General features: G+C 40.2%; 1 protein-coding gene across 6 annotated transcripts in view; it reads right to left on the bottom strand.

The window, feature by feature from the left end:
* Eya1 (EYA transcriptional coactivator and phosphatase 1) overlaps nucleotides 1-24,264 on the bottom strand; it is a 147,542-nt gene that overhangs the window by 43,266 nt on the left and 80,012 nt on the right. For all 6 annotated transcript variants that reach the window (XM_036178963.1, XM_036178967.1, XM_036178962.1 and 3 more), the window contains 2 exons: nucleotides 20,205-20,344; nucleotides 18,126-18,209 (listed from right to left, as the gene is read on the bottom strand). In XM_036178963.1, coding sequence (XP_036034856.1) covers nucleotides 18,126-18,209; nucleotides 20,205-20,344 — 224 coding nt within the window. The remainder of the gene's footprint in view (nucleotides 1-18,125; nucleotides 18,210-20,204; nucleotides 20,345-24,264) is intronic.

Here is a 24,264-nt window from a genome sequence, read left to right as displayed (position 1 = left end):
ATTGTTCACAAGGATTCTGCCAGTAAACACCCTGGAAGAAACTAACACTTAGACATCCAGAACAGGACTGATCAGCAAGGACAGTTCAAAAGCTGTTTTGAAGAACAGTAGTCTAAGATGTACAGAGAGAGACCTGAGAATCCTGTGACTCTTCCACACAGTTCCTCATGCTGTGGTGACCCCAACCATAAAATTATTTTGTTGCTACTTTGTAACTGTAATTTTGCTTCTGCAATGAATCGTAATGTAAACTTCTGGTATGCAGGATATCGAATAAGCAACCTCTGTGAAAAGGGTCATTCAATCCAAAGGGTCTCGACCCACAGGTTGAGAACCGCTGCCCTAGAGGCTTCACGCCAATGAAAACACCCTGACTTGCCACAGAGCCCTGCCAGCAAGTCTTTTTATGTGGCGAGGGTAGAGACTTACCACATCTATTTAATTGCCAACCATGAAATACATGTACCACAATACTGCTGCTGTTAAAAAAAAAAAAAAGCCTTATTTCTTCTTGATATGGTTGCTTATTTACATGGGCTTCAAAAGAATTTCTCAGTTGTTTGTTAATATGTAGTGTACTTTAACTTTTCTTCATAAATTACAGAAACAGCTTGCTGGTTGTTAGTATCCCTCTTTCATGGTTTTTATACATGCCACTTCAGGGTGCTATTTCAGAAACATTTCCTACAGCAAAAACACACTTTGGCAGTAGCAAAGAGGGAAGAAATTTAGACTAGGAAGGAGGTCTGTGGAGAGGAGTATTCATGGACATGTTTTAAGTAGAATCACACTAAAGAAACAAACAGAATCAGGGGCTAGTTCCCCCTCGATATTTAGACCCTCCAAACTGTTACAGAAATAAAAAAATGAAATACAAGTTTGGCAAAACACATTTCTTGCTACCTGGAGCATCCTCTGATGTTTTCCATGCTCACTTTACAGTTTGCAAAGCAGAGCCCTAGGAGGTCCCTCCTCCCTGACATCCTTAAGTGCTGGGTTTATGCATGGAAACTGACCTGTCAAGTGCAAAGACACCTCACACTAGCTGCTTCACCCAAGGAGATTAGCAAAAGGGCAGGCTGACAGCCTGCATGGATTTGCCTACACAATTTGAGCAGCTAGAATTATAACAAATTTTATTTTCCTATCATACTAAATATTATTTTAATACCTTTATTTTTTTAACATGTCTGATGTAAATAAAATGTGAAGAGAGCTAATCCTGGGCAGTTAATAAGTTAGTCTTGGCTTGATGGCTTATTTTGGAAAATTCAGAAGAAGAAACAAAACAAACAAACTCTCCACATTCTTGGACCAAAAGTGAGACATGGAAATCACCATGCCTTTGGCTTAATTTCACTTTTCTTGAAATATGTCTATTCTTGCAATAACAGATTCCAGGGCTGCAGTTATGAAAAATTTAGAGCTTTGCTCTCTTTTCAAAGTAATATCTCATTTTAAGAACAACTTATTACCAAATGTTTCCATTGCTCCACGTGACTATCTGGGGCCTTTGCTGCTGCTCTCTACTCTGCTCTTGACTTTTCTAAAGCACTGCTTTCCCTCACACCACTTGTGAAAACGTTAGAACTTTGCCCTCTTTTCAAAGTAACATCTCACTTGAAGAAAAATGAATTACCAAATGTTTCCATTTGACCTCCATGGGCACCTACCAGTGCTGTTACTCTCTTGACATTTCACCTCTTCTGGGGTCAAGGACATCATCCATCTTTCTGGGCATCCTCTTAGAATCTGGTCATCCATCATTTGGTACATCCTTGAGACTCTGGTCTCATCTATTCTACAGTCAATTCAGGCCACTGTGAGATCCAAAGACCCACCTGGCCCCAACCATATCATATTTAAGATCTTGACTATAAGATCACAAGTCTATCAGCTATTGTTCATTTCCCCAGGGATGGTCAGAAAGAATCTGAAACTCAATGTATACCAAGTCAAGCTCATCATAGTCTCCAAAACCTGATGCATCCCTTCACAAGAGTGGTACTTTAACTGCCTCAAACTGCAGCATTTGCTAAATAGCCTCTCCATCCCTACAACAAGCCAATCACAGCATCCTGATGCTTCATCGTGGACTTTCCATCCCCCTTATCTTTTCCCACTTCCTTGCTTTGTGGTTTTCTCTAGCCATGTTTTATTTTTTCTATTGTATCCATCACTGGGGTCTATCTCCTAAGCCATTCTTCTCCCACTTCTTCTAGACAAATCTCCAAACATTCTATCCCAAACAAAAGACCAACATACGTCTTATTTTATTTTCTTCTCCAATGTGTGCCCTGTTTGTGGTTTCTGTCACAAAGCACTTTCTTCAGAAGATCGCTAATGGGAAGACTGTATTTATTTGTTATAATGGATATCGTTAATCTTTTCTATAAATGTAACTTAAATATATCTGTTCAAATAAATATAAAATTAAATACACAAATTATGTGAATTTGAATATATTATATGTTTAGATATATTTAATTATCTCATAATAACAATGCAGTGGTTCTGCTAAAAATTCTCACCATATGACCAAGGCAAAGAAATTGCTATCGAGGGCTCTGTCCCCAGAGTTTCCCCACATTATTATATTCTGTTTTCTGACCAACCTGTGAGTTCCTGCCTATCCTGAACACTGTTTCCCCAAGGCCTGACTCAACATCTCCTATTTGTTTTTCCCCCGCTAGGCTCTGAAGTAATGTGAGAGTAAAACCATTTTATTTGCCAATTAAATTTGGAAATACAGATGAAGTTCTAGACCAGATCTGACAAAGTGTAAGCAGCTGAAATCATTTCTACTACCACTGTTATTTCTACCACTAATATTATAGCCACAGCTGTGTGGCTGTCCAAACACAGGACTCCAGGCCATGGCCACAAAAGACACGACAATATTCCACATTCAATCTGGATGTGAAGCCCAGGTTTTTAAAAAGTAATAGTTGTCCTAAGAAAGCCCATCCTCTAAATTTCATTAGACAGAAGTTAGGGAATCATTTCTATATTTTGGAACCTAAAAGCTCTCTAAGATCATATGGTAATATCTTGATCCATATACATAGTATACTGGAAGACAGAGAGTGGAACCTTCAAGAGGTTGTTCCCACTGGGAGGTCCCCAAGCTATGTTGGCCATATATTCAAAGTAGATAGTGGGACTCTCTTTTTAGTTTACCAGCCATATGAAGACTGGCTTGGCTTTGCCAAATTTTCCTACTATGATGTGCTGCCCTACCCAAAACAAAAGTGCTAATAATTCTTGGATGGCTGTTTCCAAAACCACAACAAGCCTTGTTAAAATAATAGAAAGCTGAGAAACATGGTCGCCCACCAGTGCTAATGCTAATGTTTAGGGAATTGAGAGTTCAATTTTATTGTAGTTATTACACCAAGGCATTTTCCACAATTTTTTTTACACAAGTTTATATGCTTTTTTTTTTTTTTTTTTTTTAGATTACAGTGTTTTTAAGAGCCTGGTCAACAGAATGTTGGCTTTGGTGGAGTTAAATTGAGAACATTCAGCATAACCACTCTTAGGAGGAACTCCCATGGATTCTCCCCCCAAAGATGTCAGCCCAACTTGAGGGCACACAGCTGTTAATCAGCATGAAGATGACCCAACTCCAAGATGCTGGTAATAGTGTCCAATACCCTAAGAGCTAGGAACTTTGGAGGAGAAGTTGTGTCAAAGAAATCTGGAAGAATTCATGAAAAAAAAGGAAGTATATAGACATGTAGATAAAGTCTAAAAATAGTTCTTGAAGGAGACTAAGAGGGGGTAATACTAGGTAATAAAGAGTGGGGGGGGGTAAAAAGACACAAGAGAAGCAAAAAAGGAAAAGTATTTGGGGGTGCTACATGGATGGAACAGGTATAACAGAGGGCAGGAGATGCAGTGAAAAGGTGATCATAGCACACTTGTCTTGAAAATATCACAAGAATATCTAACACAGCATATGCTGGTTTAGAAAAATAAGTTTAAAAAAAGCAACAATAACAACAACAACAAAATGTTTGCTTGCATAGCCAAGTAGCATGGTTCCTTTGTGGTGGTTTTATATACCTCTTAGTTGAATCCACTTCTCCCTAGGCTCATTAACAAATGGCTGGTAGTGACATATGACTACAGCAATAATTACTGAGGGACTTTCAATGTAGAACCCTTGAAACTTTTTGAACAGTTACAAAATGAGTCTTTCCTTGTAGATTATTAGTACTGCATGACTCTAGAAATCCTATTGGTGGTAGGATCAAAATTTAAGTTTGTGGAGTCTCTTTAAGAATACCAACATAATATCAAAATATGAGCACAAACAACAAGAGAAAGAATTGGAATCTTCTAGAGTCAGGACATTTGTGTTAAGTATTTAGTGTCTGACAACTCAATGGAAGGCATATGCCATCTGGATTGGGCCACCTCATCAAAGGGTAAGAATTTAGCATCTTTGGGCAATTATTTTTTTAAAAAAAGCGTATGTTTTTCCCACATATAGCAATTTTAGTTGTTGCAGCCAGCTGAGCACAGATGAAGTTATCCCATTCTCCAACTCTCACAGGAACATTAATGATTTCCCCAATGTAAACAGTCTCCTCCTGATCAGAATTAGTGTGTAGATGCACAAATCTTTGCTGGATACTTGTTCTAACAATGAAACTTGTAAAGTAACTACCTCTAAAAAAAGCCTATGGTCAGACTCAGGTGCTATAAGTCACTGGCTAGACCTTCCTAAGTAGCTACCAGGTATCAAGCATACTTAAAGATTAGGCACAGTCGCTCCTTGAAAATATTGCTGGTAAACTATACTCATTGGAAAGACATAAAGGAATGTGTCACCTATGAATCCAGGAGGATGACCAGTTATTAAAAGAGTTATTAGAAAAGCTAAGTAAGAGCATCCTATAATAGACTGTTGGGGGAGACTGTCCAAGCCAAAAACTGACCTTAACACAGCAACAAGGAATGTGCATTTCTTACTGGAGGGATAAACCCAAGCAAATGGCATTGAAATCCTGAAGGAAGAAGAAAGGAACGGAATGGGAAAGGGAGGAGGGGGAGAGGAAAGGAAAAAAAATCCAATCTGATTAAACTTCTAATTCTAGCTAGCTGTTTATAGGAAAGTATGGGGTAAAGGAACACATCCCACAGAGATGGAGTCAAGAAAACCCAAACTGAGAAGACAGATAATCTGTGTATTTCAATAGAAATAATCATGATTTAAACAAATTTTTTAAAAGGATCTAATAAGAACACACAGGTTGAAAAACAAGAGAAACTGGATAAACTGCAAACATAAATGAATGAAAACATTGAATGAAGATTCTACAAACTAAGTGTAGAAGAGAATGACCTGAACTTAGTGGTAACAGACCTCATGTCCACAGCTGGCATTCCATTCAGCGAGTAATATCTAGAAACATTCTAGGATCAACAGTAAGGCAAGGACGCTGCTTTGGCTGCCACATAACACAGCACTGGAAGCCCCGAGCAGAGCAATTGGACAAGGACAAACAAAAGACACCAAGATAGTAAAGGAAGAAGTAAAAAAAAAGATCTGTTTGCACTGACTTGGTTATATTACATAATAACCCAAATAGCCTGAAAAATGTAGAAATAATAAAGTCAGCACAGTTTCAGATTCACAGCTAACATGAAACTCAGTAGTGTTTCAATCTGGGACAGAAATTAAGAAAACAATTTCAGTTGGACAGTGGTGGTGCACACCTTTAATCCCAGCACTCAGGAGGCAGAGCCAGGCAGGTCTCTGTGAGTTTGAGGACAGCTTGGACTACAGAGTGAGTTCCAGGACAGCCAGGACTACACAGAGAAACCCTGTCTTGAAAAAAACAAAACAGAAGAAAGAAAAGAAAAGAATTTCATTTACAATAACAACTGTAAAAGTAAAGAATTAGCTATTATGAAACCAAAAGAAAAAAAGACTTAACACTTATGAAGTATAAACTGAAAATTATTATGAAAATAAAAAACTTTAAGTAAAAAAGATAGAAATACACAGAAGGATATCCCATATTCATAGATATAAGATACAAGATGTTGATACACAGTGATTTATAAATTTAGTATCCTCCCTATCAATCATTACGTTTTGTAGAAATAAAAACAAATCATCCTAAAATGTACAAGGACCCTTAAGAGAACTTAAATAGTCAAAAAAATCTTGAAAATAACAACAAAGTTAGAGATCTTACACTTTTAAATTTTAATATTTACTGTAAACAACGCAATGTGTTTTCAAAATAAATAGAAATTTAACACAAGTGGAACAAGAAAGACTAGAAATAAATCCTTGCATAAATAGTTAAATTATTTGTGGCCAGGGTATTAAATCCATTCAATAGTCTTTTTTTTTTTTTTTAAGTGAATAGCCACATGCAATAGAATGAAGTTGGGTCTTTACCTTAACACATACACAGACATTAACTCAAAATAAACCAAAGACCTAAATATGAGAGCTAAATTCTTAGTCCTTTAGAAGAAAACCTTCAGGTTGTTGGACAGGGCAATGATTTCTTAATGTGACACCCAACAGGCAACACAAGGAAACACTCAGATTTGGCATCCTTAAAATTAAAACCTTGGATGCCTCCAAGGGCATGATCAACTTAATAGAAAAGGCAATCCATGAAACAAGGGAAAAACATATAGAATTCTTATACCTGGTAACAGATTAATACCTGTGATGTCTAGAAAAATGCCTTCAGTTCTAAGAACTACAACAGGCAGAATGAGGGACGATACTGATTTCTCTTTGGTGGTGACACGTTGGCTTGAGAAAACTTTTGAAAATATTAAATCACTTAACCCACTTTACAAAGATTTACAAAACCCTCATAAAAAATAGCATGCTAGGACTTGGGTAATCTGTACCCAGAAGGGAGCAGCTTAGCACAAACAGGAGCTAAGTCTGCTCTTCCTGTGCTAGCTTGGTTTGTTCACCACAGAGTGTTCTTCCCCGGAAACAGAGGAATACCCATGTCTGCTGCAATGGCGACCAGCTGCAGAGGATAAATCTTGGCGTCATTAAGGAACTGCAGTAACATGAGAAGACCTCACTAGGGCCTCTGGCATTTAGTTCTTTTTATGCGAGGCTCCCAAAGATGGAGTGCCTCCCCAACACCCACAATACCAGAGTCATCATCTGACCTCCATTACAAGGGATTTCTCACTCTGCAAACACTTGTAGCTTCTAGGAAGTACCTTTCATGGCCAACATAGGGACACAGGACAATTCTTCACCATTGTTAGCCCTGGGGATATTGTGAGGCTTCACCATTAGTTATGCAGGATGACACTGGTTCCATCTCACACCACTGACAGGTTGTTGAAGCTTTATTCATCCCTCAGCAACCTCTATAAGAAGCTCCTTGGGGGCAAACACAGTAGCTGTGTGCCTATAACTGCACAGGACATTAGTGTCTCAGACTAGGTTAGTTTGAAATGGTGGTATGGGGAGGTGTGCATTCTGGGTACCAGAGTGGCTACACCCGTGAAGGTTTCATCTATGCCCTTGAGCAAGCCACCTATAGGCAGTCCAATTTTCTGATTTACCTCATGGATATTTTAATGATTACTAACCATAAATAAATAAGATACTCTATGACACAGGGCTAAATATTGGGTACACCCACTTTTTCTAGTCAGACGAATTCTTTCATCACTGGAATCTTAGCGTTTAGGTGGTCCCAACAGGATATTAGCAATGGCTAGTAATGGGACTTTAAATTCTCCTGGAGCTCTGGGGTGGAAAGGACATTAGGTTTGTGGTCACTTAGGACGTGCTTGATTCTGATGACTAAGTCCAAATCCCTGCTACTATCCGCCCATTTATCTTGAATGTGGCTGCAGTTACATATTTACTGAAATTCTAGTGTTTGCACCTATTATTTGAACTTGACTCTCATGTCAATAAGCACTGTTTGAAGATGTTAGGTCCTCATCCTCAATTATCTTGCCATTAGCAGCAAGTTACACTGTTTAATGCCACAGCCTTAAGATTAGCTTTCATCCTGAGGGAAGGGGATAGCAGGAGTTCTCTAATTGTGCTGACTGCTCAGCTGAGCCATGATGTCACAGAGTTGCTTGGTCACTCTATTCAGAGCACAGCTTGGTGAAATGATCAGGAGGCAGATTCCAGGCTTTTTTAAAGAAATCGCAAAGCAGCCATGTGCTTTGTCTTACTGATAGCCTTGCATAAGGAAACATAATTTTCCTATAATTTGAGCAGCTTCATCTCCATGACCCTGAGATGGTCCAGAGCCAATTGGACCATCCTGGCAGATCACACAGTTCACACCACATGTCCCAAGACACCGCTGAGCAATCACTGCACCTCCGGAGGGCTCACTCCCTTCCCAACTCTCTTTTCCGCTAGGCTTTGATTAGTTTGGGTTCTCACTTGCTGGAGCTTCCGACATGCCCAGCACAGTGGAAGCACACTCATCGGGCACAGTGAATAAACCTATAAAAAAGTAGGGGTGTCTCAGCAAAGCCCATGAATGTCCTTTCTGCTGCTGGAGACGGGAAAGCTGCCCATTGAACACAGCGGTCACAAACAGCCAAGGCAAGAAGAATGTAATGCTCCTCACTAGCTTCACTTGACATGATGCTCTGTTTTCAGTGGTAGACACAACCCCCCACAGAACTGGGGCTGCTTCAGAAAATTGTTATTATTTGTTTTCTCAAAAGAAAAAAAAATCAATTCTCGGCTCAGTACTGGCTGCCCCTCGAGACTCAACAAAAGACAGAAACATGAAGGAAACGCTGCTTTTCTTTCTGGTTTTTACAAATTGGATCCTGAAGGTTTCTGTGTATAGAAGAAAAATATCTTTTCTCTGTAGTCTACAAAGCTGAAATCTAGACATTTCTCTGGCAGATGATCACAACTTTCTATGCAATTGCATTTTAAAAGGCACACTCCAAGACTTTTAGGTTTGATTTAATAAGTAAGGCCAAATATCACAGTAGATGCATACAGTCCAAAAGTCATTTCAGTTTCATTATGAAGATCTCTATTATCTTTATTATAAGAAATTTATTATCTTTAGATAGTGATGAAATGCTGATGAAGAGTTTTCATGGCTTGGGTAACCTGGAAAATTGTTCCAGTTCTGATAAACCTCTGGTTATAGGCCATATTCAATTAAAAACCAGAATAATGTACCAAATAAATGAGAAGTTAATTAAATAAAATCAAAACTGAAAAACTGAAGTTTTGCTTTTCACATTATTATCCTGTTCACATTTTTAACGTACAAGTATGTTTTAAATACATTATGTCTATTGCATAGCTCATTCATACGTGCATATCCTACTAATCCCTCAGATCGAGGCTATGCCCAGTTCCTAGCAATTGCTGTATTTCTTTGGACCACAAAATAAAGTATATCATACTTTTAAAGTTGCTATTTCTCTTAGTTTAAAAAGAGCTTCTACAAGACAGTTCAAGTCTTGCAGAGGGAAGGTGAGTCTAAGGCTGTTAAATGCTATCTGCACTGGTTTTGTGTGGGCTGTTAAATGCTATCTGCACTGGTTTTGTGTGGGCTGTTAAATGCTATCTGCACTGGTTTTGTGTGGGCAGCAAAGCTGGGTACGCAGCAATTACTGACAGGCCCAGTGAGGCATGAGGCAAACAATGCAAGAAGGTTTATGAGGATTTGTTGCTCAATGTGAAAATCTTGCTAAGTATGTTCAAATCAAGCACAACTCTTTGGGGAATATCAATCAAATGAAAGAAAAAAATGGTTTAAGCCTCTTAAACCATCCCTTATTTAGAATGCTTATATTACATCCACAAACAGGGCCTGGCTGTCATTTAAAAATTCTCCCTATTTAGAAGCTTTTGTTTTGGAAGAAAAAGAGGCTGAAGAACAGGAATGGGCACTTTGAGTACCAAAGTGTTTTATTTTTAAGGCTCCATGCTAGTTGTTCACTGGTCAGAGATTGAGCATAAGCTTTGTAAATTGCTCACTTATCTGAGAAGAGAGAAAACATGTTGTGAAATGTTATTTCTCTTACCAAACATTATAAAAACGTTATTCAAGTAGGATGTTCTACTTCTAAGACTCAAGTCTCCACTGAGCTCTCTCTCTCTCTACCTGAGAGGCACCCAGGGAAGGATGGCTTTGTTCAGGGTGGGAAGGCGCTCTCACTGAGTAGCTAGGGGGAAATGCTGTTTGGAGTATTGGATGCAGTTCTGCTGTCAGCTGTGAAATAATCCATGAGAAGTTGTACACTTATGAAAATCAAATCATGGTTGAACTCTTGCCTGATTGAGTTGAACACAGAAGATCTAACCCCATGATGGTGCTAATCAGGTCACTTTACCTGGCCCTTGCCTGTGTTCATTTTTTTCCTTACTTAAGAGATGCCCTTTCAACATCGTGGAAATAATACCCTACTAGAGAATTAAGAGAAAGACCTTCGCCTTTGCAAAGATTAATTTCAACTGTGGAGAAAACCCATTGAATCTCAAACATGGGACAAGTGCCAAGACGTGGTATAAAGAGGCAGGGAAAAGAAGAATGTGAGTGGGAAGCCAGCCAATTGGCCTTCACAGTTGGACCCACAAGATGCCAAGGGCAAGCCTCACCACCAAATCTAATCAAAGGCCTATCAAGATCTCATTTGTGACCACCTTCCTATCTGTTTCTCCTTCCTAGTGTTACAGCCACTGTTTAGACCTTAGTTCCTTCCTACCCTAAGCACCACACAATGATATTCTTTGCTATCATGTTAATCTCAGTTGAACATTTCCATCATGTCAGTACAGTGTGTGATATTGCTCATAGGGTCCCTGTGTATACAGTGTAAGATCCTGGTACTAAATTCTTCCCACAGCTCATCTTTGACGGCAATGGGCCAATGTAAAGACTACGCTATATTCCTGGTATTGTCTGGTAATAGATGCACTTCCCTCGATGAATAATTATTGCCTGCCAAATTTCTTTATTGAAAGATGAAGAAAATAGCTGGATCAAAAAAGTATGAAAGTAGCATAAGTTCTAGAAGTTGGATGAGGTTGCACCAGTTTTATTCCCACATTGACACATTTTCTGCTATTCATTTTCTCCAAGGCTGATCTTCCATGCTTTATAGATATTCTTTTTTTCTGTATATATTTATGTTGTTCCAATAAAATATACATGCCCATCCATCTCACCCACTGGGCCCAAAAAAAGAAATAACAGATCTCAGACATGAAGTTTCCATCAGTACATTTCTGGAAGCTTCGAATTGCTCTCCAATGATCTCCAGGACAGCTCTCACATTTTAGATGAGATGATTAAGGAGGCAGAGTGACTGAGATCCAAGGTGTTTTTTGAAAAGCCTCAGGGAAAGGGAGATGGCCAATGATAGCAGGATGCTGTGGTGAAACCTGCTTATTAGTTGCTTTCCATTTCACAGAGGTTAACAATAAAAGCAAGGATGTATATACTGATGAAGGCAGCCAATTTGTGTGTCCTTGTCTACGATAATTTTGCCTATAGTTCTGAGTTAAGAGGAAGTTGCTGATAAATAAAGGGAAAGAGAGTGGCTTCAGGTCAAGGGTGGAAACAAAGGAAGAGACAGCTGGGCATGTCTTTGATGTTCAAGAAAATGATGTTTTGCATTTGTCTGTGTTGAGGTCTTTATATTCTGTACACAGCATCCAGAGATTGTATTTGGAGCCATACAATATCTTCTCATTTTAACCCAACTTAACATTGACATAAAAATAAAGAATAAAATCAGGACATCTTCCTGTGAGGTATTCATCTCCTTCCAGCTCCCCAGACACAGGGTTGGTGCTCTCTGCTAGGGTGATAAGAGCCTGCAGGGGATGTGGAAAGGACTTTTAGGTTCACTCATTGGTCAGAGTTGAGAACTATGGCTGTGACTTCTCCCTGTTCACTGAAGTCATGGTCTCTTTTTGCCTGTGTACAGTGAGAGATGTCAGAGCAGAGCTGGGTGCTACTTCTAGCCCTGTCTCCAAGGTCTCACTCACGCTGCTCTGCTTTTTCTCCCTCTTGACTGATCTCTGACAATAACAAGGATTCCAGAAATCTCTACTCACTGAACCTTGCATCCTCAAACCTTGCTTAAACAAAGCCTGGAGTATGCACTCAACAGTGTGCTCACTAAGGGGTAGATCCTGGAGCTGGGCTGTGGCACCACTGGTAGATTCTTGCTAGGCATTCAGGAGGCCATGGGTTAGGTCTCCACCATTGCCCAAACTTCTGATTCCACAACTCAGGAGGAGGAGGTTTAAAGTCATCTTCAACTGTTGTGTTTGAGGCTAGCCTGGGCTACATAAGACCATGTGTCAAAGACAAAAATTGAATTGTGGTTGTGCCATTACATATTAAGCCTATTTGCTAAATGAATTGCATCTACTCTGATGAATTTGCTAGCTTGAGCTTCCTCAGGGTCCCAAATTCAGATAGCTAATGCTTACATGGCTTGATTGCACAGTCAGCCACAGTGATGCCATGGTTCCCACACCCTAAAGGCGGGAGGAAGAAGAATCAGCCCAAAGTTAGAGCAGAAGATAAAGTGGGGACCACCTTTCTTGTTATAGGCAGAAAAATCAGTATTTTAGGCTTATATCATCTCTGGCACATGTTTTTTTTTTTTTTTTTTTTTTTTTTTTTTTTTTAAATATTTTTGGTTTTAAAAATAGTACTTTACAGAAATGAAAGAAGCCTCTTGGGTTAAGGATCCTCCCAAGAGCAGGCAGTGGAACATATTTGGTCTACAGAGTAGGGTCTGTCAGTCTCTGGTCTAGATGTTGAAAAACTATGAGACATGGTAATGGCGCAAATTCCAATTCTGAAAGAACAGCTCCGGCTTTCTTGGAACACAGCCATGGTTGTTTCCTCACTGTCCCCAGCAGTGACAGGGTAGAGTGCAGTAGTTACAACAGGGTTGTGGCCCTACTCTAGCTCCAAAGTAGAGATGACTCTTGTCACTTAACTAGACCCTTTGGGGAGTTTAGCATTGTCCCCTTAAACAAAGGAAGAAGGAACAACTATCATCATTGGTCTACCAGAATATCCAGATGAAATGGGCTAGAAGAACTGCTCTCGTGTCTCTCACTCCATGCCCTAAGTGACCACACCCACTAGAGGGGCTCAGACAGTGTAAGGTCACAGTGGCATCCAAGAGCCTCTCAGAACCTGGGCATGTTCTACAACAAATACTCCAAGGGCAGCTATAAATTCAGCAGGTGGCATGCTTTACTTTCTATTGGTTTTTGCTATTAATAGGACATAGTGTTACTCAATTCTAGCTTTAATGTAAGTGTCAGAGCAATCCTACAAGTCAAGTAGTTCCTTCTGTGGATGAGTAGTTAACTCTCAATTGTAGTAAATAATCTCCCCACAGTCAAGAGCCTAGAACTAAGACAGATATATTTGAATTTAATTCTCCAATTTCCATCATACCATAAGACATACCACATACTGTCAGTTCATGAGATTGAAACCACTGTTGCCATATCACTCACTGGTGACCTTGCCAAGATTCAAGTTTTGTGGTTTTCTGATAGTTAAGTCAAGGGGTTTACTGCTGTTGTTGTAGTTGGGTTTTGACAATAAAGTCTCATCTCCATTCAAATATATGTACTTATCAAACAATTTAAGCCAGATATAATATTCTGTTTTAAATATTTTCTGTGTGTTATCTCAAATTACGTCAGTTCCTAATCTATAAATTAACCCTCGTAACAAGCCAGGAATAGGGGTGCATGCCTGTAATCCCAGCACTTAGGAGGTGGAAGCAAGAAGATCAAGGAGTTCAAGGGACCTATTGGATTCATAGTAATTTCAGGCCAACCTGGGCTATATAAGACTCTATTTAAAACAACAAGAACAAAACCAAGCTAATAAAACAAACTTGAAAAACAAATGAAACCACCTAATAGCCTAGGAAGAGCTTCATGGCACTATTGTTGAACTCAATGAGTATTAGAGAGTTAAGAAGTTTGAACAGGGCCCACAATTCAACCTGCCAAGCTTTCTGCCATCTTCGCCTCTTTCAAGTGTTTGTGCTTTGGTTTTTCCATAAAATGGTGAATGAGTTGTAACACTCTTAATATCTACACTAGCCAAAATTTCAGGAGAAAGGGGTACTAAGTAACAATAAAAAGGAAGCATTGATGGGTTCAAGGCACTTAGATAAAGATACTCCCAGAAATTTTTCATGAGTCATTTACACAATAGTAAGTTGAATACTGTTAAGTTTGGGGTTTATAATTCAATATTGAAAATTGGATTATATTGCCTGTTTTAATAACATTCTATGGGGGCAAAACTAATTTTCTTTAGTGAAATTCAGGAATTTGGATGTAGTTTGGAAACAGTTTTTCATAATGCATTAAACAAAAGCAGCTAGAATACAGATTAATAGAAACACCCAGATGACAGTAACACCCCAGACTCTACATTCCTGTTAATATGGTCTTTCTTTCCTCTGCCTTAGCTAGCTGTACAGAGCACCCTCCTTTTGTCCCCACCTGCTTTGTTACAAAACAACACTTCTGTCCAATACCCAGCATGCCTTCTTCCCACAGTTAGGATTACACAGAAGGTGGGATAGTCTCAAACCTTGGGAAGGGGTTATATATTGCTATAACCTGCCCTAATTTTGCATTATATCTACCAGATCCTGTATCCCCTTACTGAATGACTCACTAATTGAGTTGCCTAAGCTACTGTGACTAAGCTACTTCTCAAGTGTCTGGTTGCTATAGAGACAGAACAGCTACCACATTGTCAGGTATTCACTTCTTTCTATGCATGTAGAGGAAGGCGGAGCCACATACTTCCCTGACAATGGTCAAGAACATAAGTAAATCTGCACTCCAAAAAGAAGTAGATTGCTACTAAGCTACCTTCAGACTCTGGAGAACAAAAGGGATGCAAGCCATTCCAGTCAGCTTGGTTATTGTCATTGTTGAGAAGAATTCTGAACAAACCTCATATTTTTCAAGAATTGATTATCTGATTTGAGAACAACTTCTACCCGTCTAATGTTCCTTAATGAGGATAATATTAAGTAATATTCAGTGAGGACAGCAGGTTGGTCATAGCATCCAGCACAGAGCAGATGCTGGACAAATGTCTGGGAGGAAGTGAGACAAGGGTCTGAGGTGCTTCTGGTCCTAAGCATTACAATGTTCATGCTAAAGCTGGTCCCCAGCTCTGCCCAGTTCTCTCAGGTCACTGGCTTTATCTGCCAGCTGCCTTCTTGCTTGTCCAAGTAAGTGTGTCAAAACTAAGATTGCCCTAACACCCAAATCCCCAGACTTTGCTAGCAATCAGCCCAACCTTCTTTCAAAATAACATGAGTATTCTCTCAGTTGCTCAGGACACCACCCAGAAATCACCTTTCTCTCTTCCCTGTTATATACTGCCCCAAACCAAGTCACTTCTACATCCTATTCAAACACAATCCACAATCCAACCACTCTCTTTCCACTGATAGTAAACCCAGTTATCTTTGCTCCCTGCCTTTAACTCTCCATGCATGTGTAAAGTGATGTAAAGCTGTAAATCACCTTCTCCCTTGAGATCCCCATGACTTCCCTTATTTCCTCCAGTGAAATCAGCTTTCATGCAGATGTCTGGGAGGCCCTGTGAACTCGGCTGGCATCCCGGACCACATCTGTTGCAGAAAGGCTCCATCCTCATCAGTCCACTGCCACTCAAGCCCTGCTATCCCTCAAACAGCAAATCCTTCCATGCTCCCGCACTTGGTGTTCCTGCTGCTTAAAACATCCTTTTCTGATGGTCACAGTGACCCGAGACCATTCTGGCTTCAGATGCAAAGTTAGACTGCATCTTGCAGGAAGATTCTCCTCAAACAGGCTGCTGGTGTCTACGAGATTACTCCACAAGTAAAAGGCATTTAGAGTCAAAGGCATTTGGAATCTAGCATAGAGATCCGAGTTCTATCCTTGGATCCCACATAGTGGATGGAGAGAACTGACTCCCACAAGTTGTCCTATGACCTTCACATTCATGTGTGTACACATGTACACGTACGCACATATAACAAATAAGAGCAAAAAGTTGAAAAACAAAACGGGCTTCCCGAAGTTCTCCATAAACCCCATCAATGTGTCAATGAAGAGTAGAGGGACAGAGGGACCCATCAGAGAGCCCTAGTTGACAAACTGTGTACATTTGACTTTTGAAAGCTATATGAGAGAAAACCAACAACAAAACTGCACAGACCATGTGCCCTACTACAGTAACTATAAGTAAGCAAACACATGGACTCCTACTAGATGAAGTCTCAAAATACAAATGGCTGATTCTCTTAAAAACGTTTTAACGAGTAGGGCATTACTGAGAGAGCAGTTTGCCTCTAGATTGCTGAGAATCTGAGAGGAAAAAGTTCAAGCCAATGGTCCCAGGTTTGGTGGGAACTCCACATGCAAATCAACAATTTATGCCACAGGCCGCCAGGAGCTCACTAGGATGTGTGGTGACACCACTTTATTCTAAGTTTGGCCCTGTTGGTGGCTTGAGAACAGTGGCCACTTTCCCTGGGCATCAGTGTGGCACCTGGTGGGAGCTTCTAAAAGCTTGTGCTTTTCTGTGTGGTTTACAAACGCTGCCTGCATGTTCTTCTCAACAGTTCTTTGAGTTCCAGAAACCCCCAGCTTTCTTATTTACTAGTGAACTGTAGAGACATCCTGTGGCTTAGTTAAGATGATTGTTAAGGCTTTACTAACTATTTGTAGATTACAACTTGCTTTTATGTAGTCATTTTAAAAATAGAGCTTGATATAATCATAATACTAATACAAAAACAAACACCACCAACAATAACCCTGCTGGAATTTACTGAATCTTCCTGTGTATTCACTGCCTAGTAGAGGCTTTGTAAAATTTTTGGACTGATGAGTGTTTGACATAATTGTCATTGTCTGCTCACAGAGAACTTATTTAACAATAGATGGGCTATCTGGTCCTTCACATATATCACTGAATACAGACTCAAATGATGGGATAGTCAAGATCTTATAAGAATGTGTGTGCACATGTGTATGTATAAGCACTCCAAGATTTTTGTGATTAGAGAGAGCTATTGTTAATAACTAGGAAACCTGGACTGTGCAGCTGAGGAGACAATGCCCCACTTTCACCTCCAGACTTAAGTCAACATTGGGGATTAAATGTATGTTTATTGAAATAAGTATCTGTTGAAAAATGAATACATGGTTATATTTATAATGTAAGCTTATTACCTTTTACGGCATTAGTTTTGATGTTGATAAATCTCTTGTTGCACTGATATAATAATTTATTTTTGGGAGATACAAACTAATCTTAGCTTCGAGGATCTAAGACTCATTATTTCTTTAGCCATTAAAATATAAGAAATATATGCAGGGTAATTTAGAAAATACTTATGTCCAGTTCAAATAACAAGGTTTTATGTGGGTAAAGTCTTTTAAAACCAAAAGCAACACACTGCAAACAATTTCTAAGGTTTTAGAAAATTCAGGAACCAGTATACTAGTAGGAGGTAATATGTGATATTATTCTTTACCAACTCATCAAAATAAATATCATACTATATACATTAAATAATTCTAATATGTGATATTAATACTACTGTCACTCAGAAGCTTACTATTGCATACCATTTATATTAATTCAGTCCCAACAGCAAAGGGTCACATCAAAGTATCCATAGTAGATGTTTTAAAAGCAAAATACCAACACTGCTAATCACTGTAGACAACAGCAATTGGTATTTGCCCCACTCAGTGTTTTAAGAATAAAGGACAGGGCCAGTAAAAAAGGCACAACCAAAAGGTTTTATCCTTTTACATATTTTAAGTATCATCCCATCACTTTTCTCACTGGAATCTGAAATAAGCATGACTGAATGAAATCTGTCTCATTGGTAAGACTTAAAAATAACACATGTTTCCCCACTTAAGTGTGTTTGTCTTACATGGGTATTTGGCCACACTAATAAATCATGCTCTTTTTTACATCTTAAATATATTGTTTAAAGTTAAATGCCATTCATTTGACAAAAGTAAATAAGTAAATTCTGGCACATTTGCTCTACAGTAATTCAAAGCTGGCACTTTGTGTACTCACCCTTCCATATCTGTTGGCATAGGACCCTGTGAGCAAGGAATGGAAAACTATGATTGTCTCGTCCAAGTCCCAGATGAACACTCTCTGCAAGGGAAGGACAAAGTCAGTGCACCTTTGCTCTGGTTGGGAACACTGTTGTCAGTTAATTTTGACATGACATGATAGTTTTGAAATGACATACAAAGGGAAAATATGAACTTATGCTTTTTTCAAATGCAACTCTTCCTAAGGGTATCACCCAGCTCTTCAGGTCTCATGTCTAATGAGGCACAGGAGGACAAGTGTATTCGTAAAGTCAATATAAATATAGAAAAAAAGAATGTATGTTTTTCCTATCCTGTAGTACTATCTCAATTTCAGTTCCCAGCAGATGACCAGTGGGTTGAAACTAGTCTGTTTATATGTTTTGAGAGAGAGAAGGTTCCAAAAGAGACCTTATGTCAGAAGATGAGAAGTGTTAAAAATAACTTTTGTGAATTACTCTAATCAAGTTAAATATTGACCATTTTATGCATAAGTTGAAACTCCCTCTAGCTCATTTACCTTCTGGTAGCGGTCAGTTAGGCAGTTACCCGAAGGATGGGTTATACAGTTGGCTCTCAGCGTATTTGAGTTCTGCGTCCAGCAATGGGGCTACTCAGAAAAGCAAACTGTGTTTCAACTGAACATGTGTATGCTTATTGTTCTATAAACGGTCCAGGAAAAGGCCATCTACATATAATTTACATTGCATTGGTGTTGTAAGTAGTCTAGACGTGGTTTAAACTGTGGGGAGATGTAAGCTACTGCTTAGGGTAGAGAGCGTGCCTAGCATGTATCAGGCCTCGGCTTCAGCTCCCAAGATGTACAACAAACAATAGGGAGCTTCATAGGGTATGTGTGTACATCCTGATGCATATGAAGGGCTGGAGCACCCGTGGACTTGGGTATCAACAGGAGGGTCCCCGAGCTTGTCCCCTGTGGATACCAGGGGACGCCTATGTATTTTTTATCAGGTGTTTTCAGTTTTCAAAATTAAGTGGCCACATCACACATACACTTAGATACTCGGGGAGGCGGGGGGATTTTGAACTGCATCTGGAGTTTATTCAAACAGTTCTTCGAGATACTACAGTCTCCCTAGCTTGCTTCTCTCCCCATTCCTCCTCACACCAGCACATATTCATGTACATAGACGCTGCTGGGAAAGCTTCATCTTTCCAGCCCAAATCATCAAGGTTTCCACCATCATATTTTACTTCGGCAAAAAGTGGGAACTTAATTGCTATGCTTCAAGGCACTGAAATCTGCCACCCTGACAGTTTCTGCTGAATCCTTTTGCTTTTGAACTGCACCAAAACATGTCTCAGTAGCTGATTACCATTTCAGTTTAGAACATTCCAGATCTCCCTTTCTCAATGTACACAGATGTGTCATTAGTTTCAAAGTGGAACTTACTAAGCTCTTCAGGGATGACATTTATTTATTTGAAATACCAGTTATACACAGTAGTATGATACAATTTTTTTTCATGCAGAACTGTAAAGTTTGTTCAGATTTGTGTTTTGTTCTGTGTGAGACAGAGTGCCACACAGCCTTGGATGGCTTCAGACTCCCCACGAGCCAAGAATGACTTTCAACGTTTGATCCTTCTACCTCTGTCCCCACCCCGCCCACCGTGGGGAACTATGGGTGTGTGTCACAGTATCCGGCCACTATATTTCTTGAGGAAGAAAGAAATAGATGCTGTACTGTGTAGACATGGTGAAAGAAAATACCAAAGTAAACAATTACAGAAAGCAGGAAGACACTCAATGGTGCAGCCCTTATGCAGGTGGTCTTGTACCCCCTGTACTCTACCCCCTGTACTGCCAAACAACAGTATAAATACCCATTAGTAAATTATATCAACTATGAAAACTATGTATGATAGGCAGGTGATATGAATGAGAGAAAAAAATGTTTTACTTTGCTAATATGAACAACAAGCAATGACCAAAGTGTTGGGTGTATTGGCTGATGTCCAAAGGACAATTCTATTGACCGGTTAATGAGCTATGTGTCACCTAGTTTTTTATTTGAGTATGGGCAATGACATACCTCAAGATCAGAATCCGGGGGAGGTGAGGGATTATTATTTCTTCTGCCTCGGCCACGTGACTTCCCATCTGAACCTCGACGCAGTCGATCAGAATCAGAATCTTTAATGGGTGTTGAAGGGCTGTGGATCGTACTGTACTCTGCAGGAGTGCCAAGAACAGCCATGTTTTAATTCACAGAGAAACTTAAAGAGTAAAGACATTTGACTTAGCTTAAACCCTACATTGCCTTTTACTTGCATTAGTAAATAGTGCACAGATATGCGAATCAAAAACTTGTTTTGAAAGTACTGTGTGGTCAGAAACCATCCAACTTTAACTAAGGGTGTGAGACAGCAGGCTGTACTGGGGTCCCTGTGATGAGGTGGCACTCTATCCCCAGTGTGTCCACTGCTCCTCCCCAGTGTGTCCACTGCTCCTCCCCAGTGTGTCCACTGCTCCTCCCCTGTGTCTCCACTGCTCTTCCCCTGTGTCTCCACTGCTCCTCCCCTGTGTCTCCACTGCTCCTCCCCAGTGTCTCCACTGCTCCTTCCCAGTGTCTCCACTGCTCCTTCCCAGTGCCTCCACTGCTCCTCCCCAGTGTCTCCACTGCTCCTTCCCAATGTGTCCACTGCTCCTCCCCAGTGTCTCCACTGCTCCTCCCAATGTCTCCACTGCTCCTCCCCAGTGTCTCCACTGCTCCTTCCCAGTGTCTCCACTGCTCCTCCCCAGTGTCTCCACTGCTCCTTCCCAATGTGTCCACTGCTCCTCCCCAGTGTCTCCACTGCTCCTCCCAATGTCTCCACTGCTCCTCCCCAGTGTCTCCACTGCTCCTTCCCAGTGCCTCCACTGCTCCTCCCCTGTGTCTCCACTGCTCCTCCCCAGTGTCTCCACTGCTCCTCCCCTGTGTCTCCACTGCTCCTCCCCAGTGTCTCCACTGCTCCTTCCCAATGTCTCCACTGCTCCTTCCCAATGTCTCCACTGCTCCTCCCCTGTGTCTCCACTGCTCCTCCCCTGTGTCTCCACTGCTCCTCCCCAGTGTCTCCACTGCTCCTCCCCAGTGTCTCCACTGCTCCTTCCCAGTGTCTCCACTGCTCCTTCCCCAAACGGTCTGTACCATTTCTCTCTGATTCCATGAATGGCCCCTGGCCACCCAGGGAGCCTGACATTAGATTCAGCTGTGGCTCCCGCAGCTACAAACAGGATTCTGGTTCATGGAGAAAGATGAAAAGAGAACCAGCCCCAGGACAGGGAAATCTGAGTCACAGGACAGATTTTTCTTTCCAAAATTTAAAATTATCACTCTGTCCCTCATTTTATGGGAGAATCAGAGTGTGACCTGATACAGGGAGCAGAGTTTTAAACAAAGCCCACCTTGGTCTAATACCCACCTGGGCTGTTCTTGTGTCTTAATTTCTGTGAAGCAAACATCTAGCACCAGGCGTAATTTTAAAATTACCCATCTGGCTAACTCAAAGAAACCACTGGAAAATTTACATAGAAACCACAAAATAAAGAACAACTCCAAAAAGGCTGGAAGGAAGAGTTGAACAGTTCTGGACTTTGAGGAAGGTTTTTATCCTGTGTCCAGAATGAACAAAAATGATTCACTCTCACCTCTTATTCTATTCTGTAGTCCCATCAGATAATCTCTGCTCTACCCAAGTTTCAGATGGCCCTGGGATGGCTCAACCCACATGGCTCTGAGCCATATTCCTTTACTAGATAAGGACAAGAATCTCTCTGTTTAATGTGAATAATTCTTCCTCACTATGATCTTGTTGATTATACATTACCAGATAGAAAATATGAAGGGCATTGGAAGGCCTCACAGCCTTTACTAGTACATCCTCAGTCCTAACTCCACCTCATCCTTAGTCTTCCTAACTCTACCTCATCCTCAGTCTTCCTAACTCCACCTCATCCTCAGTCTTCCTAACTCCACCTCATCCTCAGTCTTCCTAATTCCACCTCATCCTCAGTCTTCCTAACTCCACCTCATCCTCAGTCTTCCTAACTCCACCTCATCCTCAGTCTTCCTAACTCCACCTCATCCTCAGTCTTCCTAACTCCACCTCATCCTCAGTCTTCCTAACTCCACCTCATCCTCAGTCCTAACTCTACTCATCCTCAGCCTTAGCTCTACCACAGTTCCTCTGAGATCAAAACCTGGGAACTGTCATGACTTTCAAACTGACAAATGCTGCTCTGAAGCTTTGTGAGAGAGGACACAGGGCAGCAGACTTGCACAAGTCATTTCCATTTCTAATGCTCTTGAACCTGCTCTGCACTTCTTGTTAAATCTTAACAATTTGCAGTCTCCCAGACCTCAGGGGAGGGACTTGCATGTCCTCTTCCATGACAGGCAAAATGGTAAGTATCCTTATATAAACTGGCCATGGGACTCCCCCACCCAGAAATCACCAGGATGATGTACAAGCCAGTCACTTACTTGCTTTCATCAGAAAGTCCAAAGCAACTCCACTCAACACATCTGCCTCTTTAGTTGCTTGGAATCTTTTTTTTTTTTTTTTTTTTTTAGCTAACTCATTTCACAGAAATGTTAGACTCAAACATAAAAAATGATAAAATTATGTCATTTTCAGGAAAATTGATGAAACTGGAGGTTATCAAGTCATGAGAACTAATCCAGATTTAGAAAGACAATTTTTTGCATGCTTTCAATCATATGCAAAACTGGGATTAAAAACATGTGACATGACAGCACAAAGGAGAATATTCACCATAAGGAAGGGACCAGAGGAAGGAGGAAGAGCAAGTATATATATGTATTGTGCACACACACACACACACACACACACACACACAGTCAATATGCAGCTAATCATCTCCTACGTCAACAGTAACATTCTTTTATTGCAAAGGCAGACTGGAAAGGCATCTGCACTCTCTCTTTAAGGCATTCTAAGCAAGCATTTCTTTTCCATATTTTAGAGAGAATAATAGATTCCAAATGAATATATTTTAAGGGGTCCAACTGATTCAAAGTTGTACTTTTGAAGAAAACATCTTATCCTTGCATTTTAAGAAACATCACACAATGTGTGGAATCTGGGTGGCCCTCATCTAAAACCAGACCCATGGCAATCTCTACCATGGCTTCAATATGAAGCATTCATTTTTCAGAGTTGGCATCAGATGAACTTGTAATCTAAGTCCTTCACTGTAAGATCTACCATCCAACTTTGGGAAGAGCCTACCTGAGAAGAGCTGAAGACATCTAGTCTTGGATCTGGTCAAGTGGAAACTTCTATATGGACTTCTAGATTGCTTTATTTTGTCCACAAAATATCTAACAGGTTTTTATCGCCATAGATTTTTTTTTTACTATCCACTAATTTATCTTTTTAGTGTACATGTGTTTTTAAAATACAAATTCAAAAAATATTGTCATATTTTGGAAGTAAACTATAGCTAGATATAGTTTATTGAGTTCACTGAGCAAAATAGGAAAAAATATGCAAAGGCTTTTTCCTGGAAAAAAAAAATGATCTTAAAAGATTAACAGTTTGACATCTTTAAATATTAAGATATATATTTTCACAACATAGAAACCTCTCTTAAGAGGGAGAAAATATTAAAACTGATGCAAGCTAGTTTTATTAACATCTCTTCCTTTGTGCTCTATGGGGTGGAATTAAATGCTTTTAACTGTAAACCAGCTTTACTGATTCTAACATCTTCTTCCTGCTTACTTGTGCAAAACAACTCAGCTAATTTAATCTTCTAATCCACCCACTGCTCATGTTTCTCTAAACCCTCTCCAATTGTTTGGCTTTACCCACACTGAGATGTGGGTGTGAAAATATTCTGAAGAACATTCATTTCCCTTAAGAAACACTGGTTCCATGTTGTGCACACAGGCCTAGCTGCAGCACTAAGGAACCAAAATTCATGGTTGCACTGGCCAAAGATCTGCCTTTGGGTGCTGAAAATTCATTGACTCATAAACAAGAACAGGGGATAAAATCAAAGGGAAAGGTTATTGTAGCTAGAAGTTTCTCTGGTCCTGCCTGGCCCTGTCATCAGGATGAATCTCTCCCACCTGAGTCCCACAGCTG

The sequence above is a fragment of the Onychomys torridus genome, chromosome 2, assembly GCF_903995425.1.
Source record: "Onychomys torridus chromosome 2, mOncTor1.1, whole genome shotgun sequence".
Lineage (NCBI taxonomy): Eukaryota > Metazoa > Chordata > Mammalia > Rodentia > Cricetidae > Onychomys > Onychomys torridus.
The sequence above is the reverse complement of the archived record's forward strand: the minus strand, read 5'-3'. Positions and strand labels throughout refer to the sequence as shown.